This window comes from Morone saxatilis, unplaced genomic scaffold (assembly GCF_004916995.1).
Source record: "Morone saxatilis isolate NCDOM2014 unplaced genomic scaffold, NCSU_SB_2.0 Contig10, whole genome shotgun sequence".
NCBI lineage: Eukaryota > Metazoa > Chordata > Actinopteri > Moronidae > Morone > Morone saxatilis.
Window position 1 is genome coordinate 6,775,530 of NW_023339652.1, and position 12,773 is coordinate 6,788,302.

Sequence of the window (12,773 nt, forward strand, 5' to 3'; positions counted from 1 at the left end):
GTTACTACTCCAGCAGACACTTCCTGTTGCATTAGAATCTAACACTGGATCCTAATGCAACTGGACAGCGTTGCTTCATTACATTCTCCTCTCCCGTTAAACACAAGTCCTCATCCCCGGTTTGTAACCAAGGCTGGAATACCACAGGCAAAGTGGGCTCAGCTTCACTGCATGTTACTGGGTTATGGTAATTTGATTAATTGCACTGCTGAGGAAAATAGCAACAAAGGAAACGCCTGTATTGCTTATTGCATCAATAGGCTCAAAATCTAGTTTCGAGAAATGTATGATTTTAGTTTAGGTATTTTTAGTTTATGTATATTGAGTTGAATCCAATTACCACAAGCACTGGGGTACTGGTTGGTCTCTGGGAAGGTAATGAAGCTGCCATATATAATATGTAGTGTGTAATGGTGAATGCCTGTGACAGGGTTTACACAGCGCACAGGGTTTTTTTTTTTTTTTGCTTTGAACTCAGGCTGTCCTTTTACTTTTTTTCTGACCTAAGAAAGCTCCCACCACAGCCACAGAACACATCATACAACTTTTTTTCACAGGCTGCATAGTACTTTAACAACTAAATCTTGATGTGTTAAATGGGTGGTGTTTTACTTAAATATTGTTACTGTTTCTCCACATACTGTAAAATTCTACTTCTTGTACTTCTGTCCTTTTGGATGGAAGATGCCGTATGTTGTTGTATATTGTAAAGTCCTTTGAATATAAAAATTAGTGAAAATGACTTGAATCATCACTTTTTCCATTTATGAAAAGAATAAAAAAAAAGTATATATTTCTAAAAGCAGCAGGCACTTATCTTTTATTTTAAAAAGACTGCAGCAATTACAGTAAAATAAAACTGATAACAGCTGAACACAATTTCACTTTCACTTTAGAAAGTGAAATTGTGATTACTTACAGAATATAATGAGAGAAAAGGAGACACATTCACTTCAGTCGCTTAGTTGCACTTCTAGTGTATTGCTTAAGGGGGCCTGTGTGTCAAAGTAGTGTGACATGAAATTAATTACAAGATCATCCGATAGATGATATCTTCAGTGGCCAGTCATTTACACTCACACACACACACACACACAAGGAGTACCCTTTTGTTGCGATAGTTACCCTTGTGTTAAACCTTATGACTCTGATTTGTCTCAGCCAGTCAATGAGTATCCACACTGTGCACATGACGTTCATTATGGTAAATGTAATTGAATGAGAGGAAGAACTGTGCACGACCTGACGACATGCGCATGTGAAATTAAGAGTTTTTGCACGAGACACCATATAATGCCATAGATACTTGATTTTTACGACATTACAGCAGCAGTGGTCTACACTCATCTTGCCAGTCCATTCAGATTACAAATGTGTATTTTCAAAATGTATCCTTAGTACTAAAAGACAATCTGTTTTATCTGTGTTGTGTGGGTGAGGGGTTTTCTGTTACCATGTGTTAACGATGAGTTGCAAGTGGGGAACATAGTAGAGCCTCGGAGGACCGGCTAAGAGGATTTTCCATCTTAACGTCTCACCAACTGTCACAAACAGTCAGTCACCTGGAGGTGATCCCTTTGAGGAGAGTAACGGCCCACATGGGTATATGCGTGGAGGGGAAATCCTTTCCACTGATTTATACTGTTTCACACAAAAACAAAATTCAGTACATTGCATACTGTACACTGTCCTTACATACGTCCCCCGAAAGGCATGGATTTGCACGCTGGTGCCATAAAGAACCAATCTGAAAAGGGTGGTGTAAAAACATGCTTGCAGACCACGGGGCATTCTTTTGAAATATCCTTTCACTAAGAGCGATTATGTAACATTCTTGACACTTTGGTGCAAGCTTCACTGATCAGTGTCAAGGTAAAGCAGATGTTGTGTTAGATTATGGGTTTAACCTCAGCCTCTGACTTTTTTAGGAAGTGCAGTGGTCAGACAATTGCTTTTGTTAACAGGGAATTGCTTTGTTTGGCCCCAGTTTTGCTCAATTATGGTCTGCATACTTTTTTTTTCCAGAAATGCTATGTTTGCTGTATATATTTTGTTTTAGTATATGCCCCACTGAGACCAATACAAATAACACAACATAGTGATGATCTTGCTGTAAAAATGGGCTGCTCTCTTTGCGGAGCTCATCTCTAGTGCTGTTCATTCTAATTCTGAAATCCTCTTTGTGAAAGCACTGTGGTGCCACTGATGGAGGGCAGGATTAACCCATACATAGAGGGGGAGCAAGACATAGGGAGCACTCAGCAGGACAGTGCCACTCACTCCATTCAACTTGTAGAGAAATGCTTAGGGCAATAACTACTCTAGCCTACATATAAGTACAGTACAGGGCTGCATCTAGCCTTTCCATTACCCTCTGCCGTTCATGACAGAAAAATCTCCTTCAACATTTCGAAAGGCATCAGCACAACAGCCTCTCCACAACAACGCTCTGCTGCTGGCATCATTTCCACGGCGACACCCTCTCAGTGGGAGAATCTCCTAGGTGACGCCCTCTATTGACACGCCTAGAGGTGGCTGGTGCCTTTTTGTAGGCAGGTGCATCCTGTGCAGGGGCAGACGGAGTAGCCTGACACTGGTCTCTTTTTTTTTTTTTCTTCCGTCTTTCTCTCTGTGGGAACACCTATGTAGCTCCATATCTAGTCTGGAAGGCAGCTGGACACTGGAATTCATAAACAAATTCTGAGTTGGCATTTGTTTAAAAAATCAACCTCCTTAACTTTAACCAAACTTGGGTTATGAAGTTCATACAAATTCAGTGTTACGAGGAGCCTTCTGCTTTGACCCAAATGTAATCTTCAGCTGTTGGATGTTTTTACTTACTTTGGGAATTCTGTTTAAAAGCAAGCAACTGTTGAAAAGCTGCCCAGCAAGGCGAAACGGCCACTGGATTCAGAGACTGACCTTGGGTGGACGATGGAGGGGTATGGGTATGAACACTTTGGTGCAGATGGAGCGAGGGAGAGCCAGCAGGTGGATTATCGGAGAATTGTTGGAGACACTCAGCCCCCGCGTACCAATGTTTCGCCTCGGGAAGGTGAACATTATGTCCGGCAAACCTCCCATGGACATGAAACTGCAGCCCAGAGATACAGTGCAACACGCATCCAGGCCGGTTTAGGCCCAGAGAGGTGAGTTGCTGGTAAATTATATGGAGAATGAACCACCTTTAGGTATACCTCAAGCAGTAGTGAGGTTAAAATACGTCTGGTTTATTATCTTCACAGAATGTGTCAGAAATGGATTTTGTAGCTATTTGTCTGCTGTAAAATTAATTTCCTACCAGCAAGTGTGAGAGTCCTACAAAAAATTTATTAAAAGGTCAAACATTTTCCAGAGTTTAAAGATATAGGATCAGTCTTGGTCCTACAATTATACATGTTCAGGTGCAAAAGCAAGAGTAAAAATTTACTCTGCATTAATAGAAGAATGCCACAATAATTTAAAGCCTCAGAGCCAATATCCAGTGTGAAATAAAATGACAATGTGATGTCAGCCCTCTAGCTTTCACTGGCTGTGCATTCAAAAGGCCATGCATGTAAATTACCTTCATGCCGTCGGGTCAGTTTACACTTCCACACACACTTGCATTTAGATCAGTTTGCAAATGCCTTTTAGGTAAGTAAATCCCTTGCTCTGGATGATACACTTAACTTTTGAGTTGTTTGAAGGCCCTGTATATAATACTTTTGGCTTATGAGCAGATGCTAAAACAAACAAAAGAAAAAGGCTCATCTTAAGTTGTCAGGTGCTATTTTTAACGTGGCCCTCTGCCCCTTGTGTGCGCACCGACAATTCTGTGATGAAACATCAAGGCAGGAGCGAGCATGCTGCAGGGAGGATAAACAAGGCTGAATCAACTGCTCAGAATAGCTACAGTGAATAAAGGAACCACTGACCCCTATCTGCAATGACCCACATTTAATTTGACACAAACACAGAGTGGGAAAACAGATCCCCCTGAGTCACCTTGGCAGACACATCTAGGAACCTAAGATTAATATAGAAGTAGAGAGGAATGTGAAGCATATTGGGTTACAGGGAAGACCACATGATTCTCTATTGAATTCAATATCTGAACTGTAATGTAATCTCTGCAAGAAATAACTGATATACTGTACAACTCATACTACAATATGACCGGAAATGCCACCCCCATGACTAGTACTAAGGTTACACAAACAAAGACAAAACGCTGCAGGTTCAACTTAAACAAACATGCTCTTATGTCAAAATGTGGCTGACATATTGAAAGTGATGGTAAACCCCAACTCTGAATCATAATCCCTAACCTCTGACTGAGGGATATGCAGTTGTTTTCAACAGCCCTGTTACAAATTCAAGAGATTATGCAAGATGATTTAAGGTGATTGCACTTGTGGAAGAAGACTAGTGGACTTAGTTGCCGGAAATTAAAGTAAAAATAGCTCTTGATGTGGTTAAAAGGACAAATTTCTCCCTCCTTTTTTGGCAGCATATATGACTAAACCTTTATTGGTAGTGAAAGATTGTATTCTGATCTTCTGCTCCATGAAGCTGTAAAAGAGGTGATAAAAGATCCTGACTCATATTTTTAGTTGAGAAAGCAACGGCGATTGTCTGTCATGACATCTGTTGGTGCCGCTGACAACTCGATGACAAGAGCAGCACGATGACATTCTGTCAAGTATTGCAAGTGTGCACGTGTGCGCTCTGCAATGCTGAAAAGAGACAGTGTCTGTGTGTGTGTGCGCAGTTTTATTCAGAAAGCAAAGTCAGTGTCAATATTTATTTACTGTAAGCATGATTGTGTAGTTTTGTATTATTCTTAAAAGACGATAAATAAAACATATTAGATTTCACGGTAACTAATGAAATAAGTTTTGAGAAGATGTGTTCTAATTTTAACCGTTATTATTCTCCTCAGTGACCCTATGTATTCTTGGTAAAGCCTAAAATAGAACTGCTTTGTCTGCTCTAGTTTCCCTGTAAACAACATCAACAGTAGTAACAGTAGTTTTATCTACTTAAGAACAAAAAAGAGACAGAATTTGATCCACATCAAGATTTTATATTACTTTAAATAACAATAATGAATGACATGTGAGAAGCTAGTATTTTCATTAAGTCAGCCTGAGCTACGGTCTTTTATATGTGGCTCCGCAGTTCTTGCAATTGATCATGTGAATAGAAATGAGGTTGGTGCTGTCTTTTCAGCACACTTAATCCAGTTTGGATGATTTACATGTGACCACAATTGAGACAGCACTGCTTAAATTCAGCATAACGTTTCTGTAAGTTAAGGAAAATTAAGGCATGGAAGATTTGATTTTGGGTAGGCAATCAATTCACCTATAGGCATTGTGTTCTGATGGTGTGATTTCATACTGCAAAGTCTTAGAAGTCATGCACATGTACTGTCACGGATAACCATTCAACCCTGTACATGCACCTAACTCTGGCAATAATGTGTCCGCACCATCGGATATGTTCAACAAAAAACACATGAGAATGTCTTATAGTACATACAAATAATTTAAAAAAAATAAAATCGGATCTCTCTCACACTTTTTACTTTAAGTATTTGTCTTTACAGAACTACTGACTAAAGCACAGTGATTAAGGAAAGTGGTTAGTGGTTAACTAAAATTAGCAACACCACAGTATAAAAGTTTTGCATTTAAAATGTTACTCAAGTCAAAGTACCTAAGTATTAACAACAGAATGTACTTTAAGTATATAAAGTAATATGACCCCAGTCAGTGTTATACATTATAATATCAGACTATTATTAACACGTAAACAGCATTTTGGTGGACTTATTCTAACTACACATGCATGTACTGTTAATGATAATAATTAAAGTTATATATGTGACAATGCATGCACCATATTTACATTTTAAATATAGTGGAAGGATAAGGAAGCATTTAGAACCAATCAAGTACACATACTAAGGGATTACTAAATTGACACAACGCTAAAATAAACTATGAGAGTCCTTTTAACTGTTAATATACCCAGCTGGTGCACTACGCATGACCTATTGACACTGCGTTGTAATGAACTGGTGGCTCTGATAAACCGGTCTGCCAACATTTCAATAGTGACACTTCCACGTGAACTACTCCTGCACAATTAACCCCTTTGGTTCCCCCATTGATCCTGATTTCACAGCAGCAGCAGCAACAAGCGGAGGGTTAAACACGCCTCTGTGAGGAGAGGGGATGTGACGCCGCCGCTGCTAGTACATAACAGCAACACGCACTGTCTGCTGCGACAGGCAATCACTTGTGATTCACTTTACTGCTGAGCCCCTACTTTTACATCTCGGAGCCACGGACGAGCAGTGCATTCATCGAGGTAGAAGGAATTACTGTGCATCGCTTTGTTTTCTTTTTCTCCCTTAAAAAGAGCCTGACTTGTAGAGTCACAGCTGGAAAGTTGCTTCCCTTTGGTCAACGTGGGCATCAGCTCAATGAGGTAGCTAGCTAGCGTTGCTCTGTCTGAGGGAAGGAGGGAGGGAGATATGTTTTGAGTTTAAGGGTAGCTGGAGAGCTAACATAGCTCAAAACACTCTGTTGTCGCTTTCAGGGTGCTGTATCTTGCTGTAAAGCGTTGCGAGCGTTTTCCGTATGTCAAGGCAAAATCAGCAAGCCGCTAATGCTAAATGCTAACGGGGGCTCCCCACATGTCTGAACACAGCTCATGTCTGGTTTGCTAAAAAAATAAATAAAAAAAGTTCAGTTTCATGTAGCTGAGCTCTGTTTTAGAGGGGTATTGACACGGCCTGCAGTCGGGGGTAGGCTGCTTCACCTTCTTGTTTATGCTAGTGTACATTTTGATGCGTTATCGTTGAATTGCATCGTGCCATTAGCTGCATCATGCATCTTTAAGCCATCGCTATGGAGACACGAGTGACGATTTAAAATGAGGCAAAGCGTGTAAACTGGGTTATGTCTGTGCTTGAGAAAACATTGACTAATGCTTTACGTAGTGTTTCACCTAACTCGCCTGTTAATGTATCATTTAACATCACTGGATGCTTGTTAAGTACCAGACATATTGGCTAGCTGGTTGGTAACGGTTTGCCAACAATACAGCTTTTCTTAACCTAGTCTCGTTTAACGCTAATAGTTAAACTAACCTAGTTGTAAATTAGAAACGTGTTTATTTAATTTAACTTGAACTCTAGCATTGCTGGTTTACTTGGTGTGCATCACCTGACATCACCGTTCCTGACAATGTTAGATACAGTTATACCGACCTGCAGGCACATGGGTGTTGTTGGCATTAAGCCCGACCTACGCCTGAGGCGACACCAAACTCGCTTTAAAACTCTGTCAAAATAGTGTTGCCTTTGGTCTCTAAAGGCGTTGCATGCTGTAGAAAATTTTTTTCAGATCATATAGTGTGTAAAAGGAGCCACTCTAATATTCGGCATATATTAAACACTCAAAAATATAAGTTACTATCATAAAATCTCAACTTCTTTTGTTAATTTATCCACTGTATTCCTCCAAGCAAATCATGTTTTGCTAGCTAGTAGCGACTGATAATGTAATGTAGGTCACCGGGCCAGTAATCGGACTGAACCACTCCACCGTAGAGATGATAAGACATATTGAGGACAGCGTATCGATGACTATTCGTTCACATTGTATCGATATGTATTTATGGTTTTTAAAATGGAAAGTTTTAATGGTTCAGTTAAATGTTAGTGGGTCACTCGGCCATATTCTGCTGCTGCACTGTCGCTCGGTTTGTGTTTTTAAACGCGAACTGTCTTAATATTTGAGTGCAGAGACAGAAAATCTGCTCCGTTTCTCTCTCCCAGAACAAAACCACAGGGTTTCTTGCAGCGACGTACACGTATTGTGTTATCTAATGTCTATTAACGCTAGATTTACCTGCTGTAACGTCGATGCAGGGGTCGTAAAAGCTCTTATTAAATGTGTGCAGTGTTGTTGCAAGGCTTATTATTGCGTTATTAATGGATGGATTGTGCAAGCAGATGAAACGATTGCATCGTGCACCTGCCGCGCAGGCGCACTGACCTGCCAGTGGGGAAAATGTTGATGTTGCTATGGTTATGTCTTCCTGGGAGAAGGTCACTAAAGTGGATGTGTAGTGTGATTGCAGAGCATCATTGTGCTGAGGTAAACATCTGTGTCTGTTTCTCGGGATGCACAGTCGATTGAAGTTGCCTGTCCTTGTCTTTTGGCAGCATGGCGGATTACTTAATCAGCGGTGGCACAGGCTACGTCCCTGAAGATGGACTCTCAGCTCAGCAGCTCTTCTCGATTGGAGATGGCCTCACATACAAGTAAGTCACGTAATGAACTTTGATTTGTTTTCTGAAAATCTTCGTAAAGTAATGAAATGAATTCAAAGTAAGGTCTCCTAATTTTAAAACCTCACCTGCGCGCAATAATGGGTCAAGTGTACGTAGCAGTGCTTTGTAATGGACACATTTTGAATCAGCAGATCTGACCAACAGTGCGTTGTCTCCGATGGTCATACGGCTGAAGAGCTATGCTCTAAAGGAGATGGGTTGACTTACAAGTGAGTAAAACAGTCCTATTCAAACTGTTTTGAAACTGTGCTATTACGAATCCTCTGTCTCTCCAAATAGTGAATTCATGAGGGGGAAGCAAATGATTAAAGCAACTTTACTTCAGCTGAAACCAACCATGCCAAAATCTCAATCTGATATCATGAAAGTGCAGGAGGTAAATGAACGGCTTGTTGGAATGCTCAACCTGATCTTGGTCATGGGGTTCAAATTTGCTTCCTGCAGACATAACTGCATTATTAACTTCAACTAATCATCAAAGTGCACGACCTGTCCTGTGAATGCAGCATTCATTACAGGACAGCTCATGCCCTTTCTGACAAATACTTTGCTGTGATAAAATGACTAACTGAGCACTAATTCTTCACCTCTTTCTTAACCTCCCGCATCTCTGGTAAGCATTCTGGTGACAAATGCTTCGTAATTGAACACATCATGCATTTTGACTGAAATTATTTTCTTTACTAATCCATCTAATCACTGTCTTATTTTCGTAATCATAAATAACATGAAGCAAAGCTCTGTGCAACTCAGTTGCAGTGGTTGTTGGACACTGAGGAGCATGCCATTTTATCTTCTAAAACGCTCTTCTAAATTCATCACAGTGCTTTACCTCTTTGCCTCAGGTCCTAACAACCACTAAAATCAATGCTTAAAATCCCCTCTCAGCGTTCCCTGAAAGACCATTAGTTAATGTCTATAATTGTCTATACTACATCATCGTCTGCATGACAAAACTACATTTCGATTGAAGCAATTCAAGCTTACTTGGAAGGTTTTATTGGCTGCAAATCCACCAGTTATTTACTCTAAATGTCGAACTCCTCAAGAAGCTAATTGAATAGAAACCGTAATGGTGTCCGCGTGTGATTGAATAACCTCTCCACACTGTAATTAAGTGCATCACGACCAAAGGAAAGTTTTCCCACGTGATGGCATCATGTGAATTGCAGGAGGAGTTGGTTTGATGGTGAAAGAGTGTGCATCACTCTTGTCAAGCCTCCTTCTCAACCCCTTATTACTCAACATAATAGTGTTAAGGTTTCTACTTCTAAAGCTAGATTTTATTATCAACTGTTTCATTATTTACACTTATTCACTCCTACCAATGCACTTGGCAGGTACTAAATCTAAAAAACACAGTCATTTCAGTTTCTTTTTATATTTTAGCTGGAGGAAAAAGAAAGTAATTCACCCACGTAGAGTGAGATACAGACACGGGAAGACAGAAAACACCTTTTTGTGAGAGAAAAACCGCTTCCTGCAGTATTGTGACCTTCAACCAGCTGCACAAATCATGCCCTGGGTGTAATTGCTAACACTATTACTGTAATTAAATCTACTTTTGATCTCCATATTTCTGTCAACACTCACTGGAATGCGCTAGAAAGTGAAGGTGTAAAAGTGTTTTTGTCTGACTATAGACAGAGTTGGGTGAATGATAAGGTTTCATAGCTGTTAACTCCACATTATGAGGCAGTACAATATAGTGTTGAACTGTATTTCAAACACAGACACTGTAAAATATCTCCAAAAGTAATCAAGGTTAAAAGCGTCCCTTGTGCCGCCTTCTCAGCAAACACAGACTGTACCATTTAATGACCATAAAACTTAAAACTATCTTTTTACAGGGTGAGTTACTTGGCAAACCCAAAGCCTGTTAAATAATAATTGAATGTAAACCACAGATGGCTGGAATAAGAGCGTACATTTCTGCTCGTTGTTGCACTTACGACAGAGCTACCGTAGCAAATAAAACCCTGATGTCAACTGCTGCAGTGTAATAATAGTCTTCTGTCTGTGTCACTTTCCGTTCAGAATAAATAAAGTGAGTCATGCATACAGATGTCACTCATTGACATTCACCCTGTTAAACTTGCTGCTACATTTACAAAAGGCTGGGTGCCATGCCCCTCAGAGGGATGATGTTTTTTGGATGTGGGAATACTATGATGTACGTTTTTTTTTTGTTTTTTTTATATGCCCGAGCAAGGACAACGATGGGCATCTGTAAAAGCAGGGGGAAGCAGTTTGGTTGTACTTTGAAACACTCCTGCTTAGCATCATGCATTTGTCTACATTTAACATTCAAATGAAAACCATAATAAGCCATCACCAAGCCAGTGTTTTCTTTACAATTCAAAGCCAACGTAATGAGCTCTGCAGCGCTGACCGTCACTAGGTGCAGCCTGTGTGCTGGAGCTGAGGTTTGTGGCTGCTGTTGAATGCTAGCAGATGTCTGCCGGGCTTTCTGTTCGTACCAACATTGATGATGGTGGGAGTTTGGACTCTAAAGTGAAGAGGGGAAAAACAAGCAGGACTCCTCCCTTGAACTGTCCCATCCAGTGGGACTATTTCAGACTCTTCCATTTCCCCCACCCACGCCGGCAGCAGCGGTCTGTTAGCGGGTCAGCCCTCTACCTTCTGTCTCAGCTCCCATTCTTATTTAGACTGTTATTCCCACCTGTGTTGCTCACCTGTTTCACACACTCTTGCGCGTTGCTTTCCGCTCCACTTTCCTCCATCCACAAGACGCACAATGGTTCCCTTATTCCTCCGTCTGTTCCCTGCCTGTTTTCACACCCATAAGCAAAAGCCACAAAATACATACAGATTTCGGGTTTAAAAACAAACACACCATTCCTGTGTCTAGCTCTTGCTCGCCTGACGCCTACTTCTACCTCTTCATTGTGTTTATACAGGCCAAGAGCTGAATAGAGGTCAACTGTAGCTTTTTTTTTTTTACCAAGTACGGGACGCACCCAGCTGCTCTCGGTGTCTGTACTCAGCCACTGTAGCACTTGGAAATATTCCTGGAAACATTAAGAGACATAAAAGAGTATCCAACAAGAGGTTGCAGGCTGTGACGTTGTCCTTTGTCGAAATGTTTAACAGAAGGAAATGAGTAGAAAGATCAGACTAGACAGACTAAATAAATGTCTAATAAATATTTAATTGAAAGGTTCATTGAAGTTTTTCTGCTATTGATGTGATCCCATCTGCTTTTACCCAGTTATTCTTTTAAAACACGATCTTGTTTACTAGTGCCCACGATTAATTGCCTTTTGTTTACTTTGAGCTTTTCATAATGTAGGAAACATTTTCACTCTTCTGCTTTGCTTGGAGAGAATTTATTACAAATATTGGTAATTCATGTTGGTTTAAACACGAGGAACAGTGCCTGGTGTTTTTAATGCAGTGTATGTGTGAATGCTTTAAACCTGGCAGCTCTCCTAAGTTGCATTCTTTGCATTTTGTTTATGTTTTTCAGTGATTTCCTGATTTTACCGGGCTTCATCGACTTTACCTCAGACGAAGTGGTGAGTACCGATATGTGTGAAGGACGTACTTGAGAGTGCTAAAAGGCCATGGAAGGTCTGCTGTTGTTTCAGAGGATTGTTGCACTTCACTGTCACATCTGAGCTGAGGCATTGCTGGGTATTTTGAAGAACAAGCCAATAATTTCTTGAGTTTCTTACACACACACACCCTTTCCATGATGATGTACGTACGACGTGGCAGTGTCAGCACATAGTCCATTCTTGGCAGAGCCACTTCCTAAACCATCAGCCTTATTACAGTGAAAGAAACCTCTCAGCTCCAGATTCAACCACATTTTATAATCGCAGCTTTTACAAAAGTAGCCTTGTTTTGCCTGTTTTTAAACCCGTCTGCATCATTTCTTCTCTCCCTGCCGCCAAGCTATTTTTGCCCGATGTGGTCACCCACTGGCTGCTCCCTCACCCCTTGTGTTTACATTTGTGTCTGGTCGGTCGCTCATCCACCCCTCTCAGCAGATGACGGGAGAGTTAATCTCGTGGGTTTAGGTGAAATCCCTCTCTTCTGGTTTTTTCCATCTGAGAGGGTTTTAGTTTAATTGATATCTCTAATCTCCGCTTATTGCCTTCAGAGTTAAAGAGAGCCGTCGTTGCTGTGCGAGATGCTTGTCTGCCTCGCCATGTTGTCATGGGTTAGTTGTCTCCACCGAGTCTTGGTCCTTGCCCTAGTTTTTCACTGGATAGTGGGCCCATTCAAGCTTGAGTAACAAATGCTTCCACATTTGGCCTCAGTCACAGCTTTGAAAGGAATAGTTCATGTGCCCACAGCAACTCAGTAGATTCCGCAGAAATTTGTAATATACTTTCTAGCTTTTGTGTAAGGTGTGCAAAACATGAAGAGGGCCTGAGTGTGTGTGTGTGTG

At 40.8% G+C, this 12,773-nt stretch overlaps 1 protein-coding gene across 13 annotated transcripts in view; it reads left to right on the forward strand.

Annotated features, from left to right (window-relative positions):
- The first annotated feature begins 6,202 nt into the window (after positions 1-6,202).
- impdh1b (IMP (inosine 5'-monophosphate) dehydrogenase 1b) overlaps positions 6,203-12,773 on the forward strand; it is a 13,753-nt gene continuing 7,182 nt past the window's right edge. For 4 of the 13 annotated variants that reach the window (XM_035678283.1, XM_035678331.1, XM_035678300.1 and 1 more), the window contains exons 1-4: positions 6,341-6,480; positions 8,225-8,323; positions 8,482-8,562; positions 11,844-11,892. In XM_035678283.1, coding sequence (XP_035534176.1) covers positions 6,476-6,480; positions 8,225-8,323; positions 8,482-8,562; positions 11,844-11,892 — 234 coding nt within the window. In that variant the 5' untranslated portion in view covers positions 6,341-6,475. Of the gene's footprint in view, positions 6,481-8,224; positions 8,324-8,481; positions 8,563-8,632; positions 8,730-11,843; positions 11,893-12,773 lie in introns of those variants that run through there. The other 9 variants (XM_035678358.1, XM_035678376.1, XM_035678385.1 and 6 more) reach the window with 6 other exon arrangements.